At 41.0% G+C, this 27,205-nt stretch overlaps 1 protein-coding gene across 4 annotated transcripts in view; it reads right to left on the bottom strand.

The window, feature by feature from the left end:
• Positions 1 to 26,968, bottom strand: part of ntrk2a (neurotrophic tyrosine kinase, receptor, type 2a) — a 55,169-nt gene extending 28,201 nt beyond the window's left edge. For 2 of the 4 annotated variants that reach the window (XM_088376159.1, XM_088376160.1), the window contains exons 1-12: positions 24,757 to 26,968; positions 21,992 to 22,066; positions 21,064 to 21,135; positions 20,737 to 20,805; positions 20,345 to 20,493; positions 17,409 to 17,542; positions 16,798 to 16,930; positions 16,596 to 16,667; positions 15,980 to 16,228; positions 15,859 to 15,885; positions 14,815 to 14,852; positions 14,645 to 14,744 (exon numbers count right to left, since the gene is read on the bottom strand). In XM_088376159.1, coding sequence (XP_088232285.1) covers positions 14,645 to 14,744; positions 14,815 to 14,852; positions 15,859 to 15,885; positions 15,980 to 16,228; positions 16,596 to 16,667; positions 16,798 to 16,930; positions 17,409 to 17,542; positions 20,345 to 20,493; positions 20,737 to 20,805; positions 21,064 to 21,135; positions 21,992 to 22,066; positions 24,757 to 25,016 — 1,378 coding nt within the window. In that variant the 5' untranslated portion in view covers positions 25,017 to 26,968. Of the gene's footprint in view, positions 1 to 14,644; positions 14,745 to 14,814; positions 14,853 to 14,962; positions 14,975 to 15,858; positions 15,886 to 15,979; positions 16,229 to 16,595; positions 16,668 to 16,797; positions 16,931 to 17,408; positions 17,543 to 20,344; positions 20,494 to 20,736; positions 20,806 to 21,063; positions 21,136 to 21,991; positions 22,067 to 24,756 lie in introns of all 4 variants that reach the window. The other 2 variants (XM_088376158.1, XM_088376161.1) reach the window with 2 other exon arrangements.
• Between the last annotated feature and the right edge of the window lie 237 nt (positions 26,969 to 27,205).

Below are 27,205 nucleotides of genomic sequence, written 5' to 3'. Positions count from 1 at the left end.
TGGCATTTCTAAAGCCTTTCAAAGGTGGCTTTAAGGAGGGAGGATTTTCCAATACTTTGTTAGTGCCATTTTTAAAGACAACAAAGCCCTTCATTTTAGACAATCCAATTTAAAAGCACATGGTTCCTAATTCCTTCAAGAAACTGAGCTGCTTGTTTATGTCTGCTTGCTAATTGCTCATTTGTTTAGCATTCTGAGGTTGTCTCTGTGTAACAAAAGGAAGAACACACGTGCTCGTTATTCTCGTGTATGTGTGTGTGCGCTCATGTGTGTGTGTACATATGGGAGGAGCTGAAGATCATTAACATACAGAGGTCTTGGGGTCAGATCGTTATAAATACGGTTAAGCCAAGGGGCAAAACGAGGCTACGTGTGTGTGTGTCTGTGTGTGTGATCGTGTTTTTGTGCGTCTGAAGACAGAGTGAGGTGGCGTCAGCTCCACTGGGACTGACTTGGTAAAAAACATGTAGAAGATGGAAGGCTGAGGTGAAAGTATAAGTGGGGTCAGGTTAATAGACATGGAGGCCATGTTTAAACTGGCCTGCCGGGGGGAGAATCCCCCCTCCTTCCACTTCACTGTCAATAAATCAGCAGCGGTCATGACTGCAAACTGGGTGGTGATTGCACGTTATCGTCAAACGCATTCATCTTATTTTTTACGTCCCCCTAAATTCAGCCTTCAGGGTCAAAAGGCGACATTGTGGAAGTCAATAAACATGTTCTAGAAATAAATTATTTTTAACTTCAAACGTGTGGTCCACTGTAATCTTTGTCAGTTTTAGGGATTTCGTTTCCTCGGGTGAAGACGCATTTTAGTCGGTAGACAACGACAAGAAGCGTCTGACGGAGCAGCTGTGTTGTGTCAGACGAGGTCGGATGATGGCGTCGCTTTAATCACAGTACATCTTGTTCACAGTCGCACAGCCAAATTAGCACGATGCCATCCTTGCCGCCTGCTTCATCAGAGGTTTGTGCTCAACAAAGCAAATAGGTGCTTAGTAGAAAAATAGAACAGATGGCTTTTTATACATAGCAAACACTGTGTTGGGCGGCTATGAATAAAAGTGATGGAGACATTTTAAGGTGATAAATAGTGGTTTTAAAAAATAAAGTGATCGTTGGAATTTGTCAACACCCACACTTTGCGGCTACAATTTCTTGATGGGGAATGCAGTTGATATTCCCTTGAATACTGCCAGCAGGATATCGTAGGCGGAATTATTTGGGTTCTGGAAAATGCATCGCGTCAATTAAAAGTAAAAGCACTCTAGCTTTACAAAGGCTGAATTTTTGAAACCGTTTTTGTCGTGGTTCTGATTAGATTACGTGAGTCAGCTCCAATGCTCATTGGGTTAAATCCCCCAGGTTCATTTTTTTTAATTTGGAGCTGTCGGTTTTGCTGTGAGAACCCCGAGGGCTTCGGGTAAGACGTTTTATGGCCCGTGCTGGAGCCCCATAGAAATGACGACTCCGTTGGAGTGCCCCAGGCTCTCTGGGTACACCACAGACAAAGTGTAGCCATTTGCCGGTGTCTGTTGCTCGGGGCGATAGATGTCGGGAGGCTTTAGTGGGATTTCAGAACATCAGGGGCAGTCAGTTAAACTCTCAAAGGACCTGCGCTTGTCTCATGCCTGGGGAAGAGCAAGGACAGTTATTAGTAAATAATAGTGGATTTTAAAGATCGAAGATAACTTCAAAGTGTTTTTTCGTCTAGGCTACAGTTGGTACCCCGAAGGCCAATCACAACCTACTCTTTGGTTCTGAAACGGTTTGTCAGCTACCACGACAAACAAACGTGGAAGCTAATGTTTATCCGCAGTCAGTGCTGCTTCTTGTCAAACAGGACGAACAGATGCACTCAAATGCCATTTACGAATCAAAGTCTTCTGTCTACAAAAGTTGGTCAATATTACAAAGTCCTATCAAAAATCAATGCCAACTGGAACAAACACAGCTAAAATAAAGGAGTAAGGCCACCCGGTTTCATTTCCAACTGACACTGAAGCACTCACAGTCAACATTATTGTGACACCACTGTGTTCAATGTTCAGTTAATTTTACTGCCAAATTTGTTTGTCAAAACAAATATGGGTGTAATCCAAAAGATAATAACTTCATGTCAACTCAACCTGGGGATGTGGAGGATGACGAGCGGATGCTTTTGCCACTAAATAGGCCTCTGTAACCCCCGAATTGCTTCTCAATAGGCGCGCGTGCACACACACACGTACACACAGGCACACACACAAACACGGTAACACGAACCCTAGTAGTATCTAAACTGCTGTCACCCAACTGAACTGAAGACAGGAAGTAAAGTATTGATCTTGACCAGGGTGGAAGGATGTGGGCGAGACCAGACAGAAAAAAAAAAGTCTGTCTTGGTGGAAGACCTTCTGTAGCTAATTACTGCCATGACGAATTAGAATCACCAACTGTACTGTGTGTAAAAATCTTTGGCATTTTGCTAATATTTCGTCCACACTTTATCGCTCTGTTTCGCTAACAATAGAAGCAGTATTGCAATAAAGCAATTGTGAGATAATCGATATATTTCAAGATATCACAGTATAAAGTATGTAACTGAAATCTTTATTCAAAATACAACCATGTGCAAGCAAAAGTGAAATGAACAAATTAGAACATGGAGCAGAAAACAGCAATATCAATATTTGATCTCAGACAAAATGATACCATTTATTTCAGACTTAACACAATCAGGATCATCGATCAGCAAGTTTAAATAAATGGATCAGAAGGTGAGCATTATTTCTATTTAAATAATTGTTTTACTTTAAAAACACGTGTACTCGTTACCATTAAATGTAATTTTAAACAATTTGTCTGTGTTTAACAATGTTTGCCATGCCCCAATCAAGAAATGTTTTCATTAACAAACGAGCAGAACTTAATTTTTATTAACAAAATAGCTATTTTCAAAACATGCAAAACATAATACAACTACAGTACTCTAAGTACTTTAATTAAAACCTTTTCAAAATTATTCCAGTTAAGAATCTGTGGATTTATGAGTGGTAGCTAAATGTTATTATGAAGTGATATGGGACCTGTATAGTAATCTTGAATTGATGTTTCTGATACCACTGAGATAGACAAACTTAAACATCAATACGTTTGATACTTTAGTCATTTGAGACAGTGCGTTTGCAGTATAGGTATTGATTTGCAGACACACACACAAGGAGCAAGTTCAGCCAGTAGTTATCCTGAATATCGTAACACACACACATACACACGAGGTCGGCTAACCTGTTTTCCGGGTTTGATAATGTGACGTTCTGCATAAAGCCAAGCTTTTACGATTTTGGCCTCTACACATAAATGTTTATTTTCTTGAGGATACTCTACATGTTTGATATATATCAACATGAAGTGATGATTGCTCAGTTGTGAGCAGTAGAAGCATGGGGACTTCTTCAAATTGCTGTAAGATAACGACCACTCCTCCACTTTGGCCCTGATGCAGAGGCCTATCACATTTTTTCTGCTTCACACCCCCGCAGGCAAAAAAAAAAGTAATTTCCTCCTCTCCTTTCCTGCTTACTTTTTCTATCATCTCTTACATCTCCACCGCCCCACCGTCTTGACTCACCCTAGTTTGTTTGTTTTTTCTCCCACATCGCCCTTGGTTTCTTTTCTCTGTTTGAGATGTTTTTTTAAATATTCAACCTGCATCTTCAATGAGGTGCTTCACTGTGATAAGTGAGAGTGATAAGTTAGTAATGAGTTAGTATTCCGAGCACCCGGTCAGCTCCAAACGTGCCAAGGTCATCGTATGATCGTTGAGCAGCTTTTTCTTGCAACATTTAAGGATAGGTGGCTCGAAAGGACAAAAACAAACACACGCTTACCCCGCTAGGTTTGCACGCTGCAGCTTTGTACGCTACTGTCGGCACTCTCCTGCTGCAGCCTTTCATCTAAAATGTATCTCCTTGAAGTAAATACAAGAGATTGTGGTCATCCTTAGTGCTTGTTTGTTGGTGTCGCAGTCTGACTAAAATGTGCACTGCAATGTGGTTTGTGGTAGAGTATTTTAGTGCAGTACAACATTCTACAATCTCCATTTTGCCGCACCACCTCTTAGTCTCCCCTTGAATAAACATAGCTCCTTACTGTGATTTATGCAGACGTAAAAAAAACATTAGACTGTTGGTATCGTTGTAAGCACTGGCCGAACTGGGATTTTTTTTCCCTAGAGGTGGCCAACGATATAGCAGGGGCTCTGTGGGATACTTCTGTTTTACAAACCTCTAGAATTCTTTACAAACCGCTGATAAACATTCAGGATATGTGCCCTACAGGGGACTGGGGGGGAAAAAAAAATCGGGAAAATACCCAAAAGTCAACAATCTGAAATGGCACCTGGAGAGTCCAAGAACATATCAGTGGGGCCAGTGACCCCGCAGCTCCCCCTCTAGTTCCGCCAGTGTTTGTCAGCATCGCTGAATCGTACTAATCATTCAGCGCAGCAAGGTTTACAATTGCCCTCTGCACTATTTTGAGAAGGAAAACAAAATAAAGCAGAAAAGGATCCAAGGTTGTACTGCAGTGAACTGCAAAAATGCATACCGTATCCAACTCAACAAAAAACAAGTGATAGACAATTATATAGAGACCACTTACGCTATTGCCGAGGGGCTCCAAGAGGAAACCCACACAACCACTGCATCCACCATGATAGCACCCAAAAGACACATTTCAATTGCCGCAAGCAACTGCAATAACACTGCACGCTCAACTAATGCGTCAGTCATTACTGACCTATGACACTTAACAGCTTTTGTTTAAAAAGAAAAATACAAAGGCAAGCGATTTTTCCTTCAGAAATTCAACAGCACATCTACTCCGAGACGGTTCAAGATGCAAGCTTGAACTTTTTTGCTCAGTAGTTTTCAAGGTAGTACATGACCTAGCACACACCCTTGACAGCATATCAACAGACTTTGTGTAAGCCTAAGGCGAATTGTGTGCTCGTCGCCGATGGCAACAGCGTTTGTAAGCAGGCAGGTGAGTCCGGGTGGTCTATTAGTCCCGAGCAACGCTTTCACTGCACGTTGCTGTCGCAGCACATTCTTGTACATTTTGTGGAAATAGAGAATGCCACAGTGAGTATAAACAGTTCAAATTGCACCGATGAATATGCAAATACATACACGCACGCACACACACACTACACAAATAAACAATTGACTTTATTGAAAGAAAAGCCTGCAAAGAAAATGTTTCAAATAAGCAGCTAAAAGCCTCTTTAAAGGTTACAATATGTCGTTTATGGAGGTGCTCCAGGGCCACAAAAGCCCTTGAAATTCTCAAATGTAGATGTTTCCTTGCATTCCTTGCATATAAAATGAAATATGGTCATGACCAAATAAAACAAAAAAGCAAATAAAGATCAAACATTAAAAATAAAAGACCAAACTTCTTTTGATATGATTGTATCTACCAAGTGGTGCAGCTCAGTTTCGCTTGCCACAGTAAATATTAATGCAGCTTGTGTTTCCATTTAAAATGGGAATAATCAATAAAGTGGTCATTACTAATTCTGTCAATTTTGTTGAATAGATTGATGGTAACAGGAAATCAGAACATTCAGTGAGTCTCCCGAGTGTATGAAAAATCTTTGTGAAATAATTATTGAATTAATTGTTTAAAATAAAGAACATTTCACCCAATTTCTGATTTCCACAGATGATTATAGCTCTGTTAGCTGTGTAATTAGCATGATAGCGTACTTTACTTTTCTGGTTGAGAACAAGTTTTTCATTGACCAAATATACATTCAAGTTGCTGATGACTGCAGACTAATCATATTTCTGTATGTAAAAAACAAACAATAAAGATTGATGTCTTCTCATACACACCCATTGACATAATAACATCATTTTTCATTTGGAGTATAATTGAATCAATTTAAATTGCCTTTTTATTGCTCAAATATTAGGTATCATGAGTTTGGGATATGATTAGTTTTTGGGGCCTAATTATCATGTTGGCAGATGGATTATTTTCCGCTTGGCTTCATGAGCCCAGAGGATAAACAAGATCTTGACACTGCAACCCAAGGAATCAAGTGTTCAGCTTGCATCTGCCTCTGCCTGACTTTCAATGAGTCAACTGCAAGAAAGAAACTTTGCAGTGGAAAACATGACTTCACTTTAGTCAATGGACAAACAATTACAAGTACAAACAAAGGTGCCAAATCAAATGTGGTTCCTTTTTATGTTATGCGATCCATCAACAACCCAGCATATCCACTTTAGAAAGACTTTAACTGAGCATAGTTCCACACCCCAATAGAAGCATATAGCTACTTTTTTTACGACCCAATTTTCTAACAAGTCATAACTGTGCTGAAGAAAAGCCAATCAATATCACTTTGTTTTAATGAGAAAAGTGTCAACCCTCCTGGATTATTAAAGTAATGTTTAAACAGTTGATTAACAGTATTACATTTCTTTCCACTGATCCGAGTCTGAATTTGTCATTAAATTTGCTGATAAACAATGATGATATAAACAATGTGCTGCTTGATCACGATATGTTTTTTTTATGGCACATCCCCAAGAAATGTGTCATACAGCTAAGATTAGTACTTACAGAAAGAACATAAACGTCACATTGGGTGGTTGCGTGTACTGTGAAAATAACCGTTTTGTTGATTTAGAGGGGGAACAAATATTGACTAAAACAGACTTGATGGCAAGTGGACAGAGCAGGAAAGGCTGTCCTGAAGCGAATGCTCAGGATGTTTTGATAGGCACAGAGTAAGTCGAGGACCTGCAGAACGCATTTGATGGCTATCCAGCAGTTTCAGAGCATCATTCACAACTGCTTATCATCTACTCTAAAGTCATTTCGGACGGCTGGATCGCAAAGCAGCTGGTAGTGAAATCAGGAGTGATCTGAGAGAATGACGTTGCACCACCAATATTTCACCTTTGGAGATGTGTGTGTGTGTGTGTGCTTATGTGAATAGGTCAAAGGAGGGTTAGTGGGTGGGAGATGTAGGTTAACATCCATCTTTATCCATCTGATGTAAATAATTCACTCAATGGGGGAAGCCTTTTGCTTTCAAAGTTCTCTATAATTAGTTCATAAGGTTCTCCCGCCTGGAACTAGGACTACCTCGCAAAGTTCCAATGTGTTTATGTCGAGTAGATGTTTGTATATATTCATACTGTCCTGAAATCTCTCCTATGCGCAAATAAGAATTCTTTAAGCCTCGTGTGTGTCCACGTCCATTAGTGTGACATCACCTCCACTGGGATGTTCACACATCCTGAAGGGAAACAACAACAAAATGAACACAACAGAAATATTAAAAGAAACACATTTAACAATGAAAACACTAATAATACTATAATGATAAAAATAATGATAATAATAAATATAATCAAAGTAAAAATAATTAGTTGAGAGGTCAGTGATGCTGAGAATATTCTATATGTATTAGTATTTGTTATTTACAGACATTCAATGGAGTGAAAAAGGTTTTCAGTTAATACCAGATCTTCTATCATCCAGCGGTCCTCGGTTTACATCAGTGTTCCGTTACTACGCTGGCAACATAACTCATTTTTGTGTAGTACAGTATGTAAGTCTTCACAAAAAGCGTTGCAGTCTTTGACTGCTAAAGTAATAATAGTAAAGTCATCATGACAGTAATTTTGTATGATTAAGTGAACCATAATAGAAAGTCATCCAATTAAAAAACCAGCAAGAATTACCAATGATTTGTAACCTCAACATGCCATAGTTACAGAATATATTCAAATGAATTCTTTTGCGGGCCATTTATGTAAAAAAATAAAAAATAAAATAAGCGGTAACTGGATACGCCTTCTACTCCACGTCAACAAAAATTCTTAAAATGCCATAATTACAGTAAATATTTTGAAAAAAAAAATCAAAAATAGGCCAAGTAATTACCGACACTGTTTGTCACATGTTGCATGTCGTGAACGCTGTGAACCGAGGACCGCCTTTGCTTATCCTCTCGTAGATGCAGAGGCCTAATTAGCGTTAGGGTTACAGTTTAGTAATAGAATCAAGCTTAGGGTTATGTTTTGAATGACTAACAAATGCAAACTTGCCACACCCTACCTACGGCACTACTACGGGACAATCTAATGCCAAACACAATCTGAAATTCTTACAACTAAGCAACCTATATTACCTCTTCCACGACAGTCGCTTCAGAGGTGCTGTACAAAGATAAGGAAGAAAAGCAACAAGCGTCATTGCAAGTGAGTGATAATGTCAAGTATATTTATGCGTCAACTATTCAGCAAAGGTCAACGTCACTCTAAGCGTGTTTGACAAATTCACAGCGGAGCGGTGTCGCCGTCAAGAGCGTGTTTGCTTAATGGAAAAAAAAAAGCAACAATTTACTCGCAGCCGGGGTGAGGTGACCTTTTAACGTGGTTACCGCGACAAAGACCATCAACGTCACTCTGGTGCAGACACACGGTGGACACACAGCACACAATGCCACTTAACAGTCTTCCCTCATCTACTGCACGACATGTTTTTGTTTTTTTTTTGGTTCTGCCAATTTGCAGTCCGATACCAGGCGCCCGGCTTGAAGGATTAGGAGCGGCTTGACAGTTTCCAGCAGAGGTGGGCACCAGGTGGGCGAAGCGACACCTCTCAAGTTCCAAATCCATGTCAAATGCCACAGTGTAAAAATTCAAAACGACAAAGAACCTCTGACTAACTCAACTCAACTTTATTTGTGGAGCACTTTAAAAACAACCACAGACGCATAGTACAAAGTGCTACGTATGTTAATGGGAAAACAGTTGAAATAATCATAAAAACATAAGAAAACACCAAAACTATGTAGATTGCTATGTTAGACTCTCACGTTAGCCACTGCTGATGAAAACTAAAGCGTTCTAAAGTGAGCATGTGATACGTTTTAACATTTTACATGCCATTTGTGGTTGATGTCATTTTACACTTTTAAGGCACACCGTTGCCTGTACAAATGTTAGTTTTGCTTCTGAGAGCACCAAAAATACGTGATCTTAATTGGAAATGATTTTAGAAGGCGGTGGTATGACAGTATAAAGAGAGAACAAATGCTGCCTCTGGTGGTGTTATCACGTCAAGCACTTCAGTTTGATTCCAGGTGACAACGCCCCGATAAAAGTGATTGGTATTTTCCCAACATCCTCCACAGAGTTTTGTCAAGCACTAAACTAAACACTTGCTGGAGCCAAGTGACACCACCCACACAGTCGTCTCTGTAATTGTTTTTACAAAGATTCTGCAAAGACAAAGTGCCTCCTTCGGTGCAAATATGAGGTTTTGCCGTGAAGCGCCGAGCAAACTATTGAGCATTAAATCTTGGTTATAGCTAAATAATTTAGGAGCAGGTGGAGTCGAACTATGACCAAAAACGATTCATATTTGATGATGCTGCATTTTCTTCCGTTTTTGTCTGATGAATGGAACCAAACATTTACCTACATAATACTACCATGCAATATACAATTTGCAAAGCAATATAGATGATTGCATTTTTTGCTATGACATATTTCGATAATGGGAACAAACCAATGACACTTCCAGCCTGTGCTTCCCAAAATGCGGTTGACGCTTTAATGCAAAAAACAATTCCACTGCAGTGTCTGCTCAATATGCAATTAAGGAGCATGTGCTGTGGAAATGAAGTGGAGGCGAGGTAAAGTAATGGCTGACACGTCTGTCAGGAGGAGAACGCGAGGAAGAAAACAACTCCAGGCAGCTGACACTCGGTGATAAAGGACACGGTGAGACGAGCCAAAAACAACAACTTGCTCCCTGCAACTCTGATGCTAGCTTTGTCATTACTATTCGGTGGAAACAGAGGAGGGGGGAAAAAAACAGTTTACAAGTTAACAAGGCGTACAAAAACACATGCTGTCACTAATACTAGATGAGTGAGGGTTGTGAAATTTTAAAAAGTTTAAATGAATGCTATTTGAAGCTCCTACAAATAATCCAGAGACATTTTTAAGGTGGCCTGTCTCTTTAAAAACAAAGTCAGACCATAAAGTAACAATCTCAGATTGCATCGGAGATACTATGATGTATGCCTTGCACCTCACGAGGATTTGCATGTACTGTATTATGAAGCAAAGTCAACGTTGTGGTCCAAGTATTTCTCCGTAAAAGAAAAAAATGTCTGTTTACTTTCCAGAGAAGCTATTTCTTCATGACGGGACATATGTGATGATCAAGTGGGGTTGAGAACAGGTGAGCATCTGCTTGTTGTTTGGCTTGGAGTGAGCAAAGCTTGTAACTATCCCCAAGTAATATAGAACAGATTTGGCTTCTAATGCACCGCCCTTCCCACATTCAGAGTAGAAAATAGAAATTGTTTTGTCTACGCCGATGCTGGGCTGCCAGTCATAAATGGAAGGAGTGAATAATTTCTTCCCCGCAATGACTCACTGGATAACCGAGAACGGCAAACCCTGCCGAGAAAATCCTCTGTAATGAACGCAGGGGCTCTGACGTGGTCCGTTGGCACCAGGGTCCTCCCCAGGTGACGCTTCATGCCTTCATATCCGTGCGTCTGAAGGCAGTGAGTCACTGCTTGTGATCATGAGTTCCTTTTCGGCAATGGCGGTGGGTTGCCGTGGAAACTGCGTGCAACGAGGTAACAGAAGGTGACCGAGTCTACGATCTTCTTCTTTGGGTTTGCCCAATCTCTCATGATGAAGGCTCAGGTCTCTGCATAATTAAATATATGATGTTCGTACTTTATTATTGTGACTATAACACACACCTGTGTTCCAAAATCTATTATATGCTTTTGTAGTCATTCTGAATACCACCTGCCTGACTCATCAGCAAATAAGTTGCATTTTCTTTGCCAGGATCTTCTCATTTAGTTGATGATGTCAGTGGAAGGCAAAACAAATACCGGACTCCATCATCAAGTTGGCACCAAACCATGAACAAAGCTACAAAGAAGTAAACCCGAGTGACAGTTCTCAAAAGCCTTTCAGGATGTGTCCCTCACAAGAATATGCCGGAGGAAAATAATATGTAAATAATGCATAGTTTGACTCTATCAGTTCCTTGGACTTCATTAAGTCTCCATCTTTCAACACTTATCTTTGTGCTGTCAATCATTCGTTCGCCTCCACATACACACACGCGCGCTTGCACACAAGCAGAGATGCTTACCTTAGCATTAGTCAATGACGAGGAGGCGTGGCCAAGACGAGAGACGGGCATGCAATCAATCGATCGATCAATAAACTCTTATCTGGTAGAGTGCTGTCCACAATCACTCAGTACTACTGCTGCCATTCGCCGGCACGCGCACATTCACACGCACACACACTCCTTGCCATTGGCTCACAAATCTACAGCACAAAAACAAACAGCCATGCTAAATGATATTGGCACTCATCTTTGCCAACGCTTATCCACATTCAGAGAAGCAGCATGGTGCCGTGTGTGTGTGCGAGTGTGTGTGTCTTGGCCACCCTGCATCTTGCGCAACAAGGACAAAGCCTCATTTTCATTGCACCTTATTCAGGATACGGTCACCGGTGTGCAGGAAAAAAGGTTCTGTTGACATCACCCGGATGTCACCTGGCAGGACTGACATTTACGCAAGAAGTACTTTGAACGCCTCTGCATTATATTTTTGCAGGGGGGTCTCATGATGGACAAACATGAGCGAGTGCTTCCTCACACAAATACAGTTGATAGATTCACGTCAAGAATTCAAACCAATTTGATTGCCATTTTGAGGACTTGGCCACACGTAAATATATCCTGCCACAGTAGCCTGTTTCGCTCAGGAACACAAAATTAGGTAGGTCGTTGTAACCCATCATGACCACAAAGAGGTCTCAAGAAGCCTTCCCGAACGTATCCCAAAGTCGGCCATTTATCGAAGGTGTGAGTGTGAATGGTCAAAGTCTAAAGTCAATTGAGATAGACTCCACCTTCCTCGCGACTTGCACGAGGACAAGGTCCATATAGAAAATAGATGGCTGGATAGCATAACTTTATCCACTTATGCAGCAAGGCCATTGCAATCAACAAAGCATAGCTGACTTGTCTGTTGGGAGAGCAAGAGAGGGAGGAGGCGGCTGTGCCGAGCATGCTCAGTAGCCCCTCTGGCCTACGGTGACCTTGAGGGTGTCATATCGATCGATTAAGATTGAGGCTGCTCGTGTGCGTCGGGGAGAGAGAAGAGAGGAGGCGTGCAACATCTCCAAACAAGGAGAAAGCCAAAACCTCCGCTAATGATGAATCATTGATGGCGCGTGGACAGCCAAGTATTTTTCACGTCGGCTTCAGCATTCACTCTGGCTTCTTCTATATGTCGGGTTGGTCCTGCCACTTCACTTTCTATCACAATTTTGTACTTAGACTCAGGCACAACTCGCAAGCACGCGTGACATTCCCGACAGGCATAAAGAAACCATCCACATGTGTCAAGAAGGGAGCATATCTTGAGAAGGAACCTGCTTCCAAATGTTGCCCATTTGTTATTGATGAGAGAGGAGCACAATTATGTGGCACTTATGAATAATGTAAACATCAGCGATAGTCGCGGAATGGTTCACACACACGCACACACTTTATCATACACATCTGTTAAAGTTGATGTGCTTGTACATATGCGTGTTGTGTTTGTATGAACACAATGCAGGTTGAGTAGGTTACGTAATCATGCTCAATTTTGATTGTAACTTTCATAGTAGCCCTCGGAGTGCGCGACTACATTGCAGGAGTGTTCATAATTTCGGTCATTTCATAAGCACGGCAATAAAATGATGTCGCACGACAACTCGTGAGATGACCTGTGGCACGGACGGGTCAAAATCACAGCTGTGCATCAGCTCAAGTGTCTCATTAAGCTCAAATGACTGATGAATAGAAAATAAAACTGCTGCAATGGGGCTGAATATTATTCTTAAGTGTTTTTTTACCCTTACATTTTAAAGGCCCGTTAGAAGGCTACATATTCAAATTTTTGTCATAAATAAAGTTATATATGACAAGAGAATCAACAAGATGTATGAGTGACAGGGTTGGGAACCAAAGACTTAGCATATACAATTCTCGATAGGACATCTTCATTACTGTTCATTTATCGTGTGATTTACTATTAGCTTAATTTCATTATATGAGTAGCTAAAGAACAGGTAGAGACTGCATTTCAAGAAAAGTGCTGCAAAACTGTACGGGGTTGGTTTCCTCAAGAATCACACATACTGTGATTGTGTAAGTTGAGGTGCTGCTCAATCAAAAGGAGTTATCCTCCCCGAGAAGTTAGGCTCACGATATCTTTCTATTACAATCCTTTTCTCCTGTGCTGCGGCTCTAAAGAACCTTCATCAGATTTGATTTACTTGCAGACTTCCCTGCTGACTTCTACAGCGAGCTTTTAGCAATGGTAACACTTTCTCTGTTTATGTAGTGTATTAAAAAAGAGAAAGAACACTATAAATGTCACAAAACCTTTAACACAGTATTGTATCTTGTTAAATTAGTATATAATCACCGAAAATCAATTTCTTGTGCTTGCGTGCAACATATCCTGGGGGCTATGACATCACAACATCCTCACGCGAACCTCTTTCTCCTCACAAGTAGGCATCACAGAGGCAGCGTTAAGGTTTTTAAAAGACCTATTCATTCCGAATGACCGCATTTGTAACCCCTCCCCGGTGAAAGAAGAACACTAAAAAGTACACAAACGCAGACAGAGCTTATGGCCCATCTGTCACGAGATCGCCCACCTCTCCCCCCGGGGGCTACGAATCAATCTGGACCAAAATATTGCGGTTCAACTGTCATAACTGAGACTCAAGCACAGACTATTTATTTGAAAAAGTGTTGAGGGGTTATATAGTGTTTCAAGCCTTTATCGTATATTTAGGTCTAAAAGTTCATGTGGAATACACGACACATGCGTGTTATGTGGAACGATTATGGTTAGTGGACAAAGAATGAGAAAGCCAAGCTAAGATATTAGCCAAATCTACACACTACGTCACATCAGAAGAAAGCAAACCATCATTGCGAGCCACTGGCAAAAGTTCTGTTAAGTTGAGAGGAAGGAAATAAGAAAAGGGCTTCTCAGTGGCTACCACCATGTGGACTGGATGGATTCATGGACGCTTTGATTTTTAGGATTTGCATTGTGTTACTCCAATGACACCAGCAACACTCAAAAACAATGGTGCCAATTAGTACCATGTAGCCTGGAAACTCAATTTTTTTCAACAATGCAAGTAGAAATATTCAGTTCCTGGTTGCAGAATTCATGAATTTTTTGTTCTCATGCAAAAAATTACCCCCCGCCCGAAACTTAAAATTGACCCATAACAGACTGCACCTTACCAAAACTACAGAACCCAATGCAAAGTACTCACCAAAATGTAAAATACGTAACACAACATAATAAAACAATAACGATAATCCAGACAAGGTCCCAAATTGAACAACTTCTGGACTGACCCGCTTTACAATAAATAGAACTTTGGTGTCCCTCTGCAGGAGAGCTGCTACATTGCGTCTTCATGAAGCCATCCACTCTACCCATCAAAGCATTCTTCTCGTAGAATCCGCAAAACGGAATGAACAACATGCGCTGTCTTACCTTTGATGCCAAACTTGGAGTTGCCGCCAAACTTGAGGATGGCCAACATGATCAGGAAACCGAAGAAGGCCACAGCGGCAATGCCCACCACCACATACACCTGCGAGTAGGGCGGAACTTAGCAGATATGTCAAGCAGACAGATCAAATGAAAGATGATTGAAGACTTACAGCGACTCTGTCCTCTGGTGGGTCTGAAGTGGGTCCATCTGTTGGTGAAGAAAAAAAAAACTGTCAAGCAAAGGGACCGTATGATTTTGTTGCTCCTCTTTTAGAAAACATACAAAGGGTAGCACGAAAAACATATTTGTAGCAGTACCTATGGGGAAGTCTGCAGCCAAGAGAAGGTGATGTTAAGAAGCAGCAAGAGAGAGAAAGGGAAAAACAAATTAGACGGCAAAAAAATAACTCAACATATTTCAACACGATTTTCCTTAACATGCAGCTTTCAAATGATGTCATCTATTTGAGTGCCGGGATGTTTATTTGACTATCTGGATGCCAGAATTTCATTTATTGAAACACAACAATGGCACACATGAAGCATGCAAAAACGAGAAAAAATTCATAAAAATAAACATGAGCCAAAATGAGGAGGAAAGACACACTAGCGTCCACTGTCAAAATATGCACCGCACCATTGCGGAAAAAAAAATCACAAAGGAACCACACCGAAGAGAAAAAGAAATACGTACAAAAATAATCCAGTAAATTGCACTACTATGAAAATAAAGTCATACTTTCAATGAGCGAATGTCAGAATTGTCAACTCAACAGTCTGAGGTTGCCCTTAAATTCTCTTTTTTGAAGGTTCACTTGTAAATTACATAACATTTAAAAAGACATCATTGATCAAATTATGTGGTTTTTTTTTTGCCTTATTCTTTTCCCTTGTGAAGTTATATAACTTTATTCTCTCAAGATTTCACTATTTATTTATCCTATTAAAAGTTTATTGTCTTTTTTTTCAAAATTATCCACTATTTCTCTTTTCCCTTATAAACGTGCAGGCCGTATTTTCAGAAAATGACAGTGTGGAATGAAATTTCATGAGAAAATAAGTCATTATTATAATGTTCTATTGTCTTGTAATGTCATCATGGACCCATAAACTTTCTTATTAATACTTAATGCAGGATTACTTTTTGTTCTTCTATTCAGCACAATTACTCGGTCATCATTTCATTGAAGAAAACGTTTGTTGATTCTACTCACCGTAGTAGTATGAATCTTTGTCAGTTCCTGCACACACACACAAAAAAAAATCAAAATAATGACTTGAAAATGAGATCATTAGGTTATCGAATATCCAAAGGGAAGGCTTTTGAACTCCAACCTGCCAAGTGTGGGTCCTCACTGTCCCAGGGTTTGCGCATGAAGTGGGCCTCGACCCGCTTCCGGTCGGTTCCGAAGTCGTTCTTGGCCACCAGCGTGTAGAGGCCGTTGTTGAGGTGCGTGGGGCTGTCCAGCTGCAGACAGCCGTGATACTCGCGCTCCGTTTCTTCATAAATCATGGTCCGGATGAATCTGTCCTCAGTTACTGCCTTGTCGTTCAGAAACCATTCCATGCGAGGTGCTGGGTTTCCTGGGAAAGACAGATTCAGGTTTTCATTCCAAAAATCCTTCAGTCAGGAACACGTTTTACTTGTTGGCTTACGAAAAACTCTCGCTATCACATTTCATACATTTCTCCAAAACATCTTTAAAGAATTATTGTTGTTTTTCTTGTCATTTTTTTTCCAATGCTGGTATCCAACTAATAAACTATTCAGAGTAAATGCAAGCGTCAACAACAACAAAAAAGGATATTTTTATGATGATAGCTTGGATAGCATTTTCATAATACATTATTTAAAAAAAAAAAAGGTAATTTTACAAAAATAGGGTTACAATTTGGTGGGATAAAAGTGCAAACTTTGCCAGAAAAATTGGCCTTTAAAAGAATATCGTACCTGCAACACTAAAGGGGATGCACCAGTGGTGGTCTGAGATTGCGTCGCTCAGCTTGGTGATATTCGGAGGAACTGAGGAGATTAGCAACAGCGGACACGAATGAGAAAGTTAACACTATTAAAGAAAGGTCTGTATTATGTGGAGCTGCATGAAAGGATTTCATCTAATTGGATTTTAAAAACCAAAAAAGGGCAAACGTACATTGTATGTCCAAGAGCATGGAGGATTCTTTCTCTCCGACGATGTTCTCTGCAGTGCAGCTGATCTTACTGTTATGGTCCAACGATGACACGTTGGACAACCGTAGTACGGAGATCTGACCTGACGTCACTATCTGTGGACGGAATGAAGCGTGACCGTATTTTAGTCGGAATCGGTGCACTCAATGGCCTTTTTTGAGTAGAATGTTTTTCATCTGACCTTGAATATATTGCTGCTGACTATTCACATTGACTTCTATTTCTAATTTAAAACATGTTCCTAATCATCAGCCTGATTTTCTATAGCATCATTTCTGCCTCTTAATATTAAGCCATCTTCAATTATGCTCAGACAGCACCGCAAATGCAAATAATATCAGTCTGTCAGACCAGCTGAAGTGCTACAAAGTATAGACTTAATCCTCCAAAAAGACATTAGTAATTATCCCCACAATAGCGCCATTCATTTCCTAAAACTGAAACTATCAGTTTGATTTACTGATGATGACTCCGGGCAATGATGCTACGTTGCGCTCGTTTTTATGACTTGTGTGCTATGTAAGTGCGTCAGTTGCTGTATGTGTGTGAATGGGGGGTTGTGTGTGCCTCGACCTCATAGTTTGTGACCAGCGACATGTTCCAGATGAGGTCTGGCGAGGGCACTCCAGAGGTGGCGCAGGACAGCTGCATGTTCTCACCCTCCCTGACCGTCAAATTGGATGCCGTCAGTGTTGCCATGGGAAGCTCTGATGAAAATGAGATATAGCAAACAATGAAAATGGCGACTTTTATTTTCTTCTTACAGAAACACTTTACACGTAAACGTACCAAGGGAGTAAAAAAAAAAAAAGTCTGCATGCATGACGAATTTGACTCATCTGACAAAAGAAGACGTGTGACCTTTGACCTATAGCAAGCATTTTATCACTCTCTGTAATCGGGCTAAAGTCCAAACAAGGCACAAAAAAAATCAAGTCACACATCAAATGAAAGCAGATGCTCTGAATCTGTAATCGTTGTGTCTATATGCACTCAAATGTTGGCGTAACAACTGCAAAATCTGCGCTTCAAGATTTAAATATGTCATCAATCTATATCATATGAATGCATTTACAGCACAAGAAGTACTATCGTAATAATTATCCACTAAAGTATTTTAATTGCTGCCATATCAAGGGTTCCATTGTAAAAGGGCTGTTACCAAGCTGCTTGTCAATGTCTCGATCCTAATCAGGCAATGAAAGTTATGTCCGCCTTGTGCATTAGTTATTTAGGACCACATAAAAATGAACAGAAAGTCCTCACAGGCCTTAAAGCCAGTCAAACAGAGGAGATGGCGTGGCGCTGACAGCAAGTGCGCATTAAACCGGACAGATTTCTTATCAAGTCCTTTTGTCCGTCAGGCTGTCACCACGGCAACCCACTTATCACCACGGCAACGCGTTCAATCAAAGCCAGACAGTAAAAGACAATCGTTTCTGTGGTGCCAGCTGCCGTGTTAGAAGCACATATCTTAACAGCCATCCTAAAAAAAAAAACAAAAAAAAAAACACGCTTTGTCCAATTAAAGTGTCCATACGCCTAAACATGAGGCTCGATTGCAGCTTGAAGAACACAGGGAGGATTCTGCTGGGAAATTATTTCCACGCTTGGCTTTTTGAGGTGAAACCAGCCGTGACATTTGGTGATTGTAATCCCTGCTTTGCGAAACGATCAGAAGGAAAAGGGCTAATTAACATGCCGCTGCAGCGTGCAAATATTTTGTGTGCGTCTCCGTTTTGGCTCAGTTACAGTCCACCTGCAAGCCTGCATGTAAACATCTGGAAAGTCCCGGTGGAGGTCTAATTCGCAAGACACACTTCAAAAAAACGAGGAAAAAACACTTTGTCTTTTCTGTTTTCAATTTTTTAGATGATTTTGTCTTGTCTGTTTCAAAGTGTAAATACAAGCACCAAACAGAGTGAGCCATATGTGTGAGATCAGTGCAGGCCTGAGGGCATGCTCGCCGCTCGGTCACTGACAAGTGGACAGACGGACAGCAGAACACGAGCAGACAGACAAACACTCTGACAAAGCAGAGGCTAACTGTCCATCTGGACCTTTTCAAGTCTTTTCTGTAACCCTGACCACTCTGTGTCCACTTCCTCGTGTGTCACTCCACCAAAGAGTGGTGGGCTTCCCCCTATGCCAAAAATAAACTCCGCTAATGGACAGGGGGAGGGGGGAGCGGATCAATAGAAATTATAAATGACACCGTTAACTTCCCGCAGGCAATGTTTGTGTTCTCTGCTTCCTGACTGCTCCGAGCGATCACTGGCCACGTTGCTCATTGCGCCATTAAAAGTCTCTTACAGGGACAAAAATCTCAATATTTTTTTAAATAGTGGTGGTGTAGCAGCAGCAGCTTCTGACTGGCCCTCACAGAGTCAAAATGAAACCTAAAATTGCTTTAATTTTATTTTGAAAGTTGTGCTTTTATTTTGTGCATGCGTACAAGCAGGATTTGCATGATTTGTACAAGTCTGAGGGCTTTCCAACTTTGCAACATTTTATTATATTTAGCGACTTTTCCGACCGCTCTGGCAACTGTTTTTCCATAAGAGACAAAAATGACAACAGAGTTTCTTATATTAGTAACATTCATTCATTTCTTATATTAGTAATTCTCTACGGAAATCTCCAGTTTCATAGACCATGTGTATTGAGTCCTCACTGTATACATGACTATAAATATTGTTTTATTCTAAATATGGCTATGGCAGACGGATGGATGATAATAATAATAATAATAATAATAATAATAATAATGACAATAATAAGCTTTTATAGGTCAAACATAAAACCAAAATAATGAAAATATCTCCAAACCTTTATGTGCTCGTAAAAGGAAAAGAGAATTTTGAAATAAGCATCCAAAATATCATTAGAGACACATTAAACCAGCTCGGATTAAAATTTACTGTCAACCAGTGTTATTTTTATTTCCATTAATTCCCATGGGAACAATATTTTTTTTCCAAATGCAAACTAAATACCTCGGTGGGTCTTACCAGATCGGGATGTAATAGGACCTTGTTTATAAACAGTGTTTAAAATAGAGCGATTCATGAAAAATTCATAGTGTCGTATAAAACAGGCAAAGAAACATTATGTCACTTAATTGCAGATGTTTATATACTGCAGCATGATAAGCTCGCAAGGAGGCCTTGTTGTCTGTGGCGGGCTGGCGTGGTGCTTAAGTTGACGTTACACTCGTTGGTATCGTAAATAACAATGCGCTTCGCTGCAGGCCCCCTTTTTTGTGTTTTATCAGTGTTCATCTAATCGTTGCGGGTATTTTATTTTTAGGTCTTAAATATTTTCCATTGTATGGATAACATATTCCTTCAGGGAATATTCAACTTTGCATCTCTGCAGTGCGTTCATCTAAATCCAAAATTTGAACGTTTTGATGCCCTAATTTGTAATTGATTAACTGAAGCTAAACTTGGACTCAAATTTTCATCTTTTGTCTGGGACGCAAATAGATATAATGTGTGTGTCCTCACCACAATTGGCTAGTCTGAGTCTGGACAGCGGGCTGCGTCCTCCACCGTCTACGATGCAGCGCAGTTCCTGGGTGTCTGCCTCCTCTCCGAGCCACAGCTTGATCCACATGTTCTCACAGGAACATTGCAGTGGGTTTCCTGTCAGGATCCTATACACACACAACCACAGACACACGCGCACACACACATGCTTAATGCAGACAGCCAAGGACAGCAAAAAGTAGAGCGAGACGAATATTTGTTTTTTTCCTCTGCAGGTTAAACAAGGACATCGCAGGGCCAACTTGCATATAATGTTTCTTCTATGAGCATAATTACGTTGCATACACATCAACAACAGTGTATCATTTTTACCTTTAATATCCACCCCATCCAGCTATGAATCTACTCACATGTAGGAGATGTTGAGATGTCGGAATATGGTCCAGGACAATGATGACAAGTTGTTGTCTTTCAGATTCCTGCCAATCAAATGTTGATATCATTTTAGTGGTCACAAAGGAAATTCAAACTGAGTGAATGCAATGATAGTGATTATGATTTTGTTTAATTTGTTACTGCCATTTTTTCCTGATGAATGAGAGATTTAAAATGAAGACTGTGTATTACCTTGATAGGTGCTTCTGTTTTGATTAGCAACATAGTTAAAATGGACTAAGCGGTAAATTAATGTGCAATGAGTGAATGGAGTTAAAAATGAGGGGTTTTTTTCTACTTACAGATATTGTAATTTGACGTTGTTCTGAAAGGCCAGCTTGGAGACGTACGTCAGCCTGCTGTTGGTCACCGTTCTGACACACACATCATCATTTTAACACATCAGTACAAAAGCGACAAACATTTTTTTTTAAAACTCTTGACATACCTCATTATCAGCATCTACATTCTATGATGTGGCACAACTCAAATGTCCTGTTTCCCCTGCTGCGACACACCCACTCAGACTGTGTCCAATCCAATCAATGAGTGTCATTTTTTCCCTTTAGACCAGTGGCTATGTTTACTTGGACATATTTATTCGGATTAAAAACCTGATCGGAATAAAGATGTTTTATGTACGCACCCCATTCGGAATATTCTGGCCATATAAAGCCCATTACGATCAAGATTTTATTTTAAATGAAGAGGTTTATGTCAATTAATAATCCAATCAGCACGCATGAAATCGCTTATTCCGAAATTACAATTTAATCACAAAAAATAAAACAATGCAAGAAAATATATGCATGCAAAAAAACACAGATTTGATCAATTGATAAAATACATTGTAAATAAACAAGGACATAAGTAAATGCTTATCCTCACTTGGGTGGCGGGTGAGCTGGAGACTGTTTCAGGTGGCTTTGAGGCAAGAGCCGAGATATACCAAACTGGTTTCCAGCCAATCACAGGGCACATTAGATAACTGCTCACAGTCACATTCACACCTCCAGACTATTGAGAGTCTTCCTTTGACCTAGCGTGTATGTTTTTGGCATGCGCACTGGAGAGAACATCCAAACCTTCAATAGGAAAGCGTGGATTCAAACCCCCGCCCTCAGAATTGTGAGGCACATGTGTTACCACTCATCCACTACGCCACCTCAAGTGAACCCTATGCATTCAACACATTTAGTGACCTCCATCAAGCTATTCCAATAGACTCACAGGTTCCTGAGGTTCTTGTAGTAGTGCAGGTCTTTGTCGTTGATGGACGAGAAGCTGCTCTGGTTGGCGATGTAGCTGTCGGGTGATACAAACAGCGTGTCAGGCAGCCGTCTCATTTATTGTGGCAAGTAAACATTCCCATGCGAGACAAAGCACCGCTGATAAAGGGAGCATAATTACCAGTCAAAGTGTAAAAATGAACGTGGGGAGGACAGACGCATGTATAGGAGCACAAAGGAAAGCATGTCGGTCAGCAAGTGCTTTTGTAGAGGAGACTTTTTCAGTACAATTGAGAGCGTTTCGGCTGAGGTTAGAACCATAAACAAGCTCTTACTGGCTGGCACTTGAGAACACTCTGTAAGGACCAATGTCAGAACATAAAGAAAAGATATGTCCTTGTCCTTTATATGTACTCACAAGGACATCCAAATAGAATGCGACCACGTTTAGGAAGACACTCATTAGAATAAAATTTGACAAGCTTACGGTTAGCTGATATAACTAAAAGTCTTATTAAGGACTGCAAACTCATTATAATGAGACTCTCACATCATTAGGTATACCCTAACAATCAGATACCGTACAATCCAGTATAAGGGTAAAAAAAAAAAAGTTAAAACCAGATAGTAAATTATTAAAGACCTTTTTTCAGAATGTGTATGGGGGAGAAGATGATGCCCAATAAAGTGGCTGCATGAAAACAGAAACACTGTAGATAACAACAAAGCACATAACCCAGGGGACACCTGCATTTTGTCATGCATTCCAATAAGCAAAAGCACAATCAACAGCAAGCATTCTGAAATGGTGGCGCGCAAGATTAAAAATGGAATGGCAGTCTGATACAATCATTTCCCCCAAAGCAAGAGATCCTGGGAATTAAAAGGTTTGATGTTGTGGTTGTTGTGCGCAGGTAAAAATGGGGGTGCGCGAACTGTGTTGCTGGTGGTGGTTCAAAAGTTTGGGAAACGCTGTTGGACAACAGCATACCCCAAAGACCAGATTTTTGTCCATTATGCCAATTTAAGCATTCCCAAAGTGTAGTGTGCAAGTGACCTGCAGGAGGTGAAGGAGATCAAAACTAGATTTGTGGTCTTACAGGACGATTCCATATGTTATGATGCTTTTGGTTGATTTTTTTAGGCTGAGTGCAGGGGAAAAGAAGGTGGGCTAATGCTGTCAGCATGTTGAAATGGGTCAAATAATTGGATAATGACGAAGGCTGTTGTAGATTGATGACAAACCCCAGAGGACACCTGGATTTTATCATGCATTACAAAATGCTTCGGGACCACTTGCCTGCAGGTAGGTGTGTGAAAAGACAAATTAGGATGGTCTGGGATAATAAATAAATAATAATAAATAACGGAACAGCCATTAACAGACTGTGCGGTATATGGTGCATGAGCAACAATATAATGACCGTATTTAATACAGACTCGGTGCTTGTTGGGACACATGCAGGTCTTCTGCAACCGTGTAGCACACATTATTATTGGATGTCATTGAACTGCAATGGTATAGCTGAAGTTGTGGTTATGGCATGTTCCGAGTCAGAAGATGTTATCTATCCCCGAGGGGCAGTTAAGGACAGTATGATGATGTAGGTTATATGATTGACAGCCTGAAGTTAAGGACAGTATGCTGATGTAGGGTATATGATTGACAGTCATTTGCATGCTGTAATGCTTTCATCCATTCTTATATTATTTTTAAATAATCACAATAAATAATAAAATGACAAAATATTAAATTAACCTGAAAATATTTACAATAAATGCTTAAAAATTGATAACAAATTAATATAATTAAAAAATATACAGCCTATGAAAAACGATAAATGAAAATAATGTAAGCAGGTAAGATAAATAATGTGAAAAAAAAAACAGACTCCCAAGGACCCCTCCAAGGCTTAAGGATAATAAAGATCCAGCATTTATCTCTGACAGAAAGTGATCACGGACAAGGCTGTTTATCTTGTGCCAAGTCAGATAACGGCACCTAATCTCTGCTTGAGACGCTTACACCGGTTTATATAACCTGTTATGACGCTTGTCCTATTAATTTATCATTTTTGATAAATGATTACTGATTTGCTTGATCCTGATCGGCACAATAGCTTCTTTTTCTTTCTCTCTTAGGCATTGTCAAATTGATTTTTTCGCCTCATCTCCTGGTGGACTTCATAAATAGACAATCACGGTCATCCAGTGTCTGTGCTAATATTTGGACAGCACACACTGCCCAGCGTCTGTATATGAACAAATCTGAAATATGTAAATTAAATCATCAATTTTCTATAACATACGCATATGTCCTCATGGTGGGGTCGCAGCTCGCCGGTGAGCGAGCCTATAGGCTACCTAACTGGGCGAGAGGGTGAGGCGACACCCTGGATTGGTCACCAGCCAATCGCAGCCAATTTCGATTCTTATATGAATCCAACAATCACGATTTTGGAATGTGAGGAAAATATGATAAAAACAAACACAAGCAAGCATGGCGAGAATTTGCTGTCCACACAGCGAGGAGTCGAGATTCGAATCCCGACCCTCATAACTGCGAGCCACTCGAAAAGATAAATGTACGTCGGTGCCTTTTTACATGCTTTTCTATGTATAGATGCTTCTAAAAAATACATAAATGCATCAATACAGATGGTTGCTTAATGGTTGGTGTGCCTCAGACCAGACGTCAGCTGCCAAGCAGAAGAGACGTGGAGAGGATTCGTAAGAATGCGCACAAAAAAAATAAAAAGCCCTCACATGTCCGTGATGTTCTCCATCTCCGCCTCGCTCTGAAGGATGGGAACGGAGGCGATGCCCCTCTCCGGATCCACGCAGGAGATTCTGGTGTTGCTGCAGACGCAGGAGGACGGACATGCCTCGGCGGACAGCCACGGGTCTCCGGAGCCCACCGCTAGCCCGACCACAGCCACCCACAAGCACAACATCCAGCCCCTATAGCTCCTCCACGGCGTCAGGGACCACCAAGCCCCATTAACGCCGGCTTTGTATGCGCTCATGTCGGGTTGCAAATCTCAGCCAAGGCGCGCCGAGCAGCCCCCACGGCCCGAGCCCAGGTTGGCAGTGGGGTTGAGTGCAGCCAATCAAGGGGAAAGGGTTGCAAGGTGGCTCAAATATGCAAAAAAAAAAAATCCTTGTGGGGAGCGGGGTGTACGGGCAGGTCTGACAAGGTGTGAAAAAAAGCAAGACAATGCCCAGTTTGCTCCTTTTATCCCCTCACACACAGCCTGTGAAATCTTCCTTCAGTGCAGCTGAAATCACACTGTCACACTCAGTGCATTGTGCCAAGAAGACTCTCGCTCTTCTCTCAACTCAAGCTTGAGCTCTCTCCCCCCCCCCCCTCCCCTGATTGGATGGATAGATGGATGGATCCAGGAGGCAGCTCACGTCGGAGTCAACTGGCACTTCGTTATGGTTGTCCAGTCTGCAGGTGAAGGGCTCCAAAATAGATTTCCCCTCTAAATCTTCTTTTACACAATAAAAAGTCAGCAGTAGAGTCAATTGTAACAAACAGAATGGGCTGCCCCCTACCCCCCGCCTCTCCAAAACCAATATTTACTAGCATAAAAACACGAGTTTCTTCCTATTGTCACAACAAAATGCATTTTGTCGCAAAATGTTAAATGGCACTCAATTCCAGGACTGCAAATAAATAAATAAATAAACAAATAATTAATGTTCAGTCAAATTGTTTTTGCTTGATCAATGGAACATTATGGTGCTACCTTTGCTGTCAATTTATTGCTCACTTTCAAGGTGTGGCAATTCTTCTGACACACCCACCATGCACAATGTGCAGCCACCGAAGACGGCATTGAATTCTATGAGGATTCCTGCAAGTCCAGTACTGTGGTGTTTTCTTGAGACGTGAATTCCATGGTGCAAGAATGTCCAATTCCGGTTCAGAAGCGTGATAACAATCCTGATACAATGAAAATATGCAGAATGCGACCCCCACAGGGACCGAATAACCCTGCGTTAATGCATTGATGCCGCTATATATACATACATATACATAGCTAACTTGCAGTGGGACATAAAGGGTTAACATTAGTCTGGACTGGACTTGCCTTGAGTAGTGAAGAAGGAATGTCCTTGTCAGAAAGAGTGAGATGGAGGAGGAGAGTGAGGAAAAGGGTGAGGGGGGGTCACATTTGGCAGCCACAAAGATGCAGTTTTGTTCCAAACAAAATAAGACCCATTGCTATATCCTCAAAATATATCAAATATAAGAGAATATATATTTCAATTAAAATACATTTTAAAAATATTTTCCAGAAAATGCCTATCCCAGCAGTCTTCGGGCAGTAGGTGGGGAACACCCTCAACTGGTTGCCAGCCAATGGCAGGGCGCATATAGACAAACAAACATTTGCACTTACAATCACACCTATGGACAATTTAGAGTGTTCAATCGGCCTAGCATGCATGTCTTTGGAACGTTGAAGGAAACCTAACTACCCGGAGCAATTCCACGTGGGCAAAACGCAAACTCCACATTTAAAAACTGGAGCCGGATTCAAACCCACTGCAAGTGAGGTGGACGTGCTAGCCAGTGCGCCGCCAAAAACATGGTGTGCACAAACTTAACTTATCCTAAAGAGCTTGCAAACTTTACGCTTTGTATAATCAGACAAATAATTCTTCATACATACAAGAAATTTCAACATGTTGTTCGAGCTGTGCTCCATGTTTCACCTTGACGATCAATGACGCCACATATCCACGCTCTTCCTCCTCTTCCTCATTTTCCGCGGCTGTGACTTTAACATGACGTTTGTAGTGACGCACGGACACTGCTGCTGAATAGAGCAGTGTAATTATGGAGCCACGCACGCACACGCACGCACGCGCACGCACGCGCACACAATACAACACGGTTGTCCGTGGCTCTAATTAAAAGGTTGTTACAACAAGCGAATATTGCAACTAATCGTGTCCTTCCTGTTGAGAAGTGACGGCTGCTCCAAGCATATGAAGTATGGCCGTCCATCATTCATGCCACTCATAAGACCTTGGTGCCACTGGCAGCAGTCTCGCGCACACGTGTGTGTACAGTAATGTGTCATAATTCCTGCAAACAAGTCATTCATCACGTCTCTGTGCTCCATTTAGCACTGATTGCATTTGGATTAGTGCAATGACTGCCTTTAAAGAAAGGATCGTAAAATAATTTTTGATGCATGGA

Source organism: Syngnathus floridae, chromosome 5 (genome assembly GCF_059516105.1).
Source record: "Syngnathus floridae isolate MCC-2025c chromosome 5, RoL_Sflo_1.0, whole genome shotgun sequence".
NCBI lineage: Eukaryota > Metazoa > Chordata > Actinopteri > Syngnathiformes > Syngnathidae > Syngnathus > Syngnathus floridae.
This window is presented reverse-complemented; position numbering and strand designations above follow the sequence as displayed.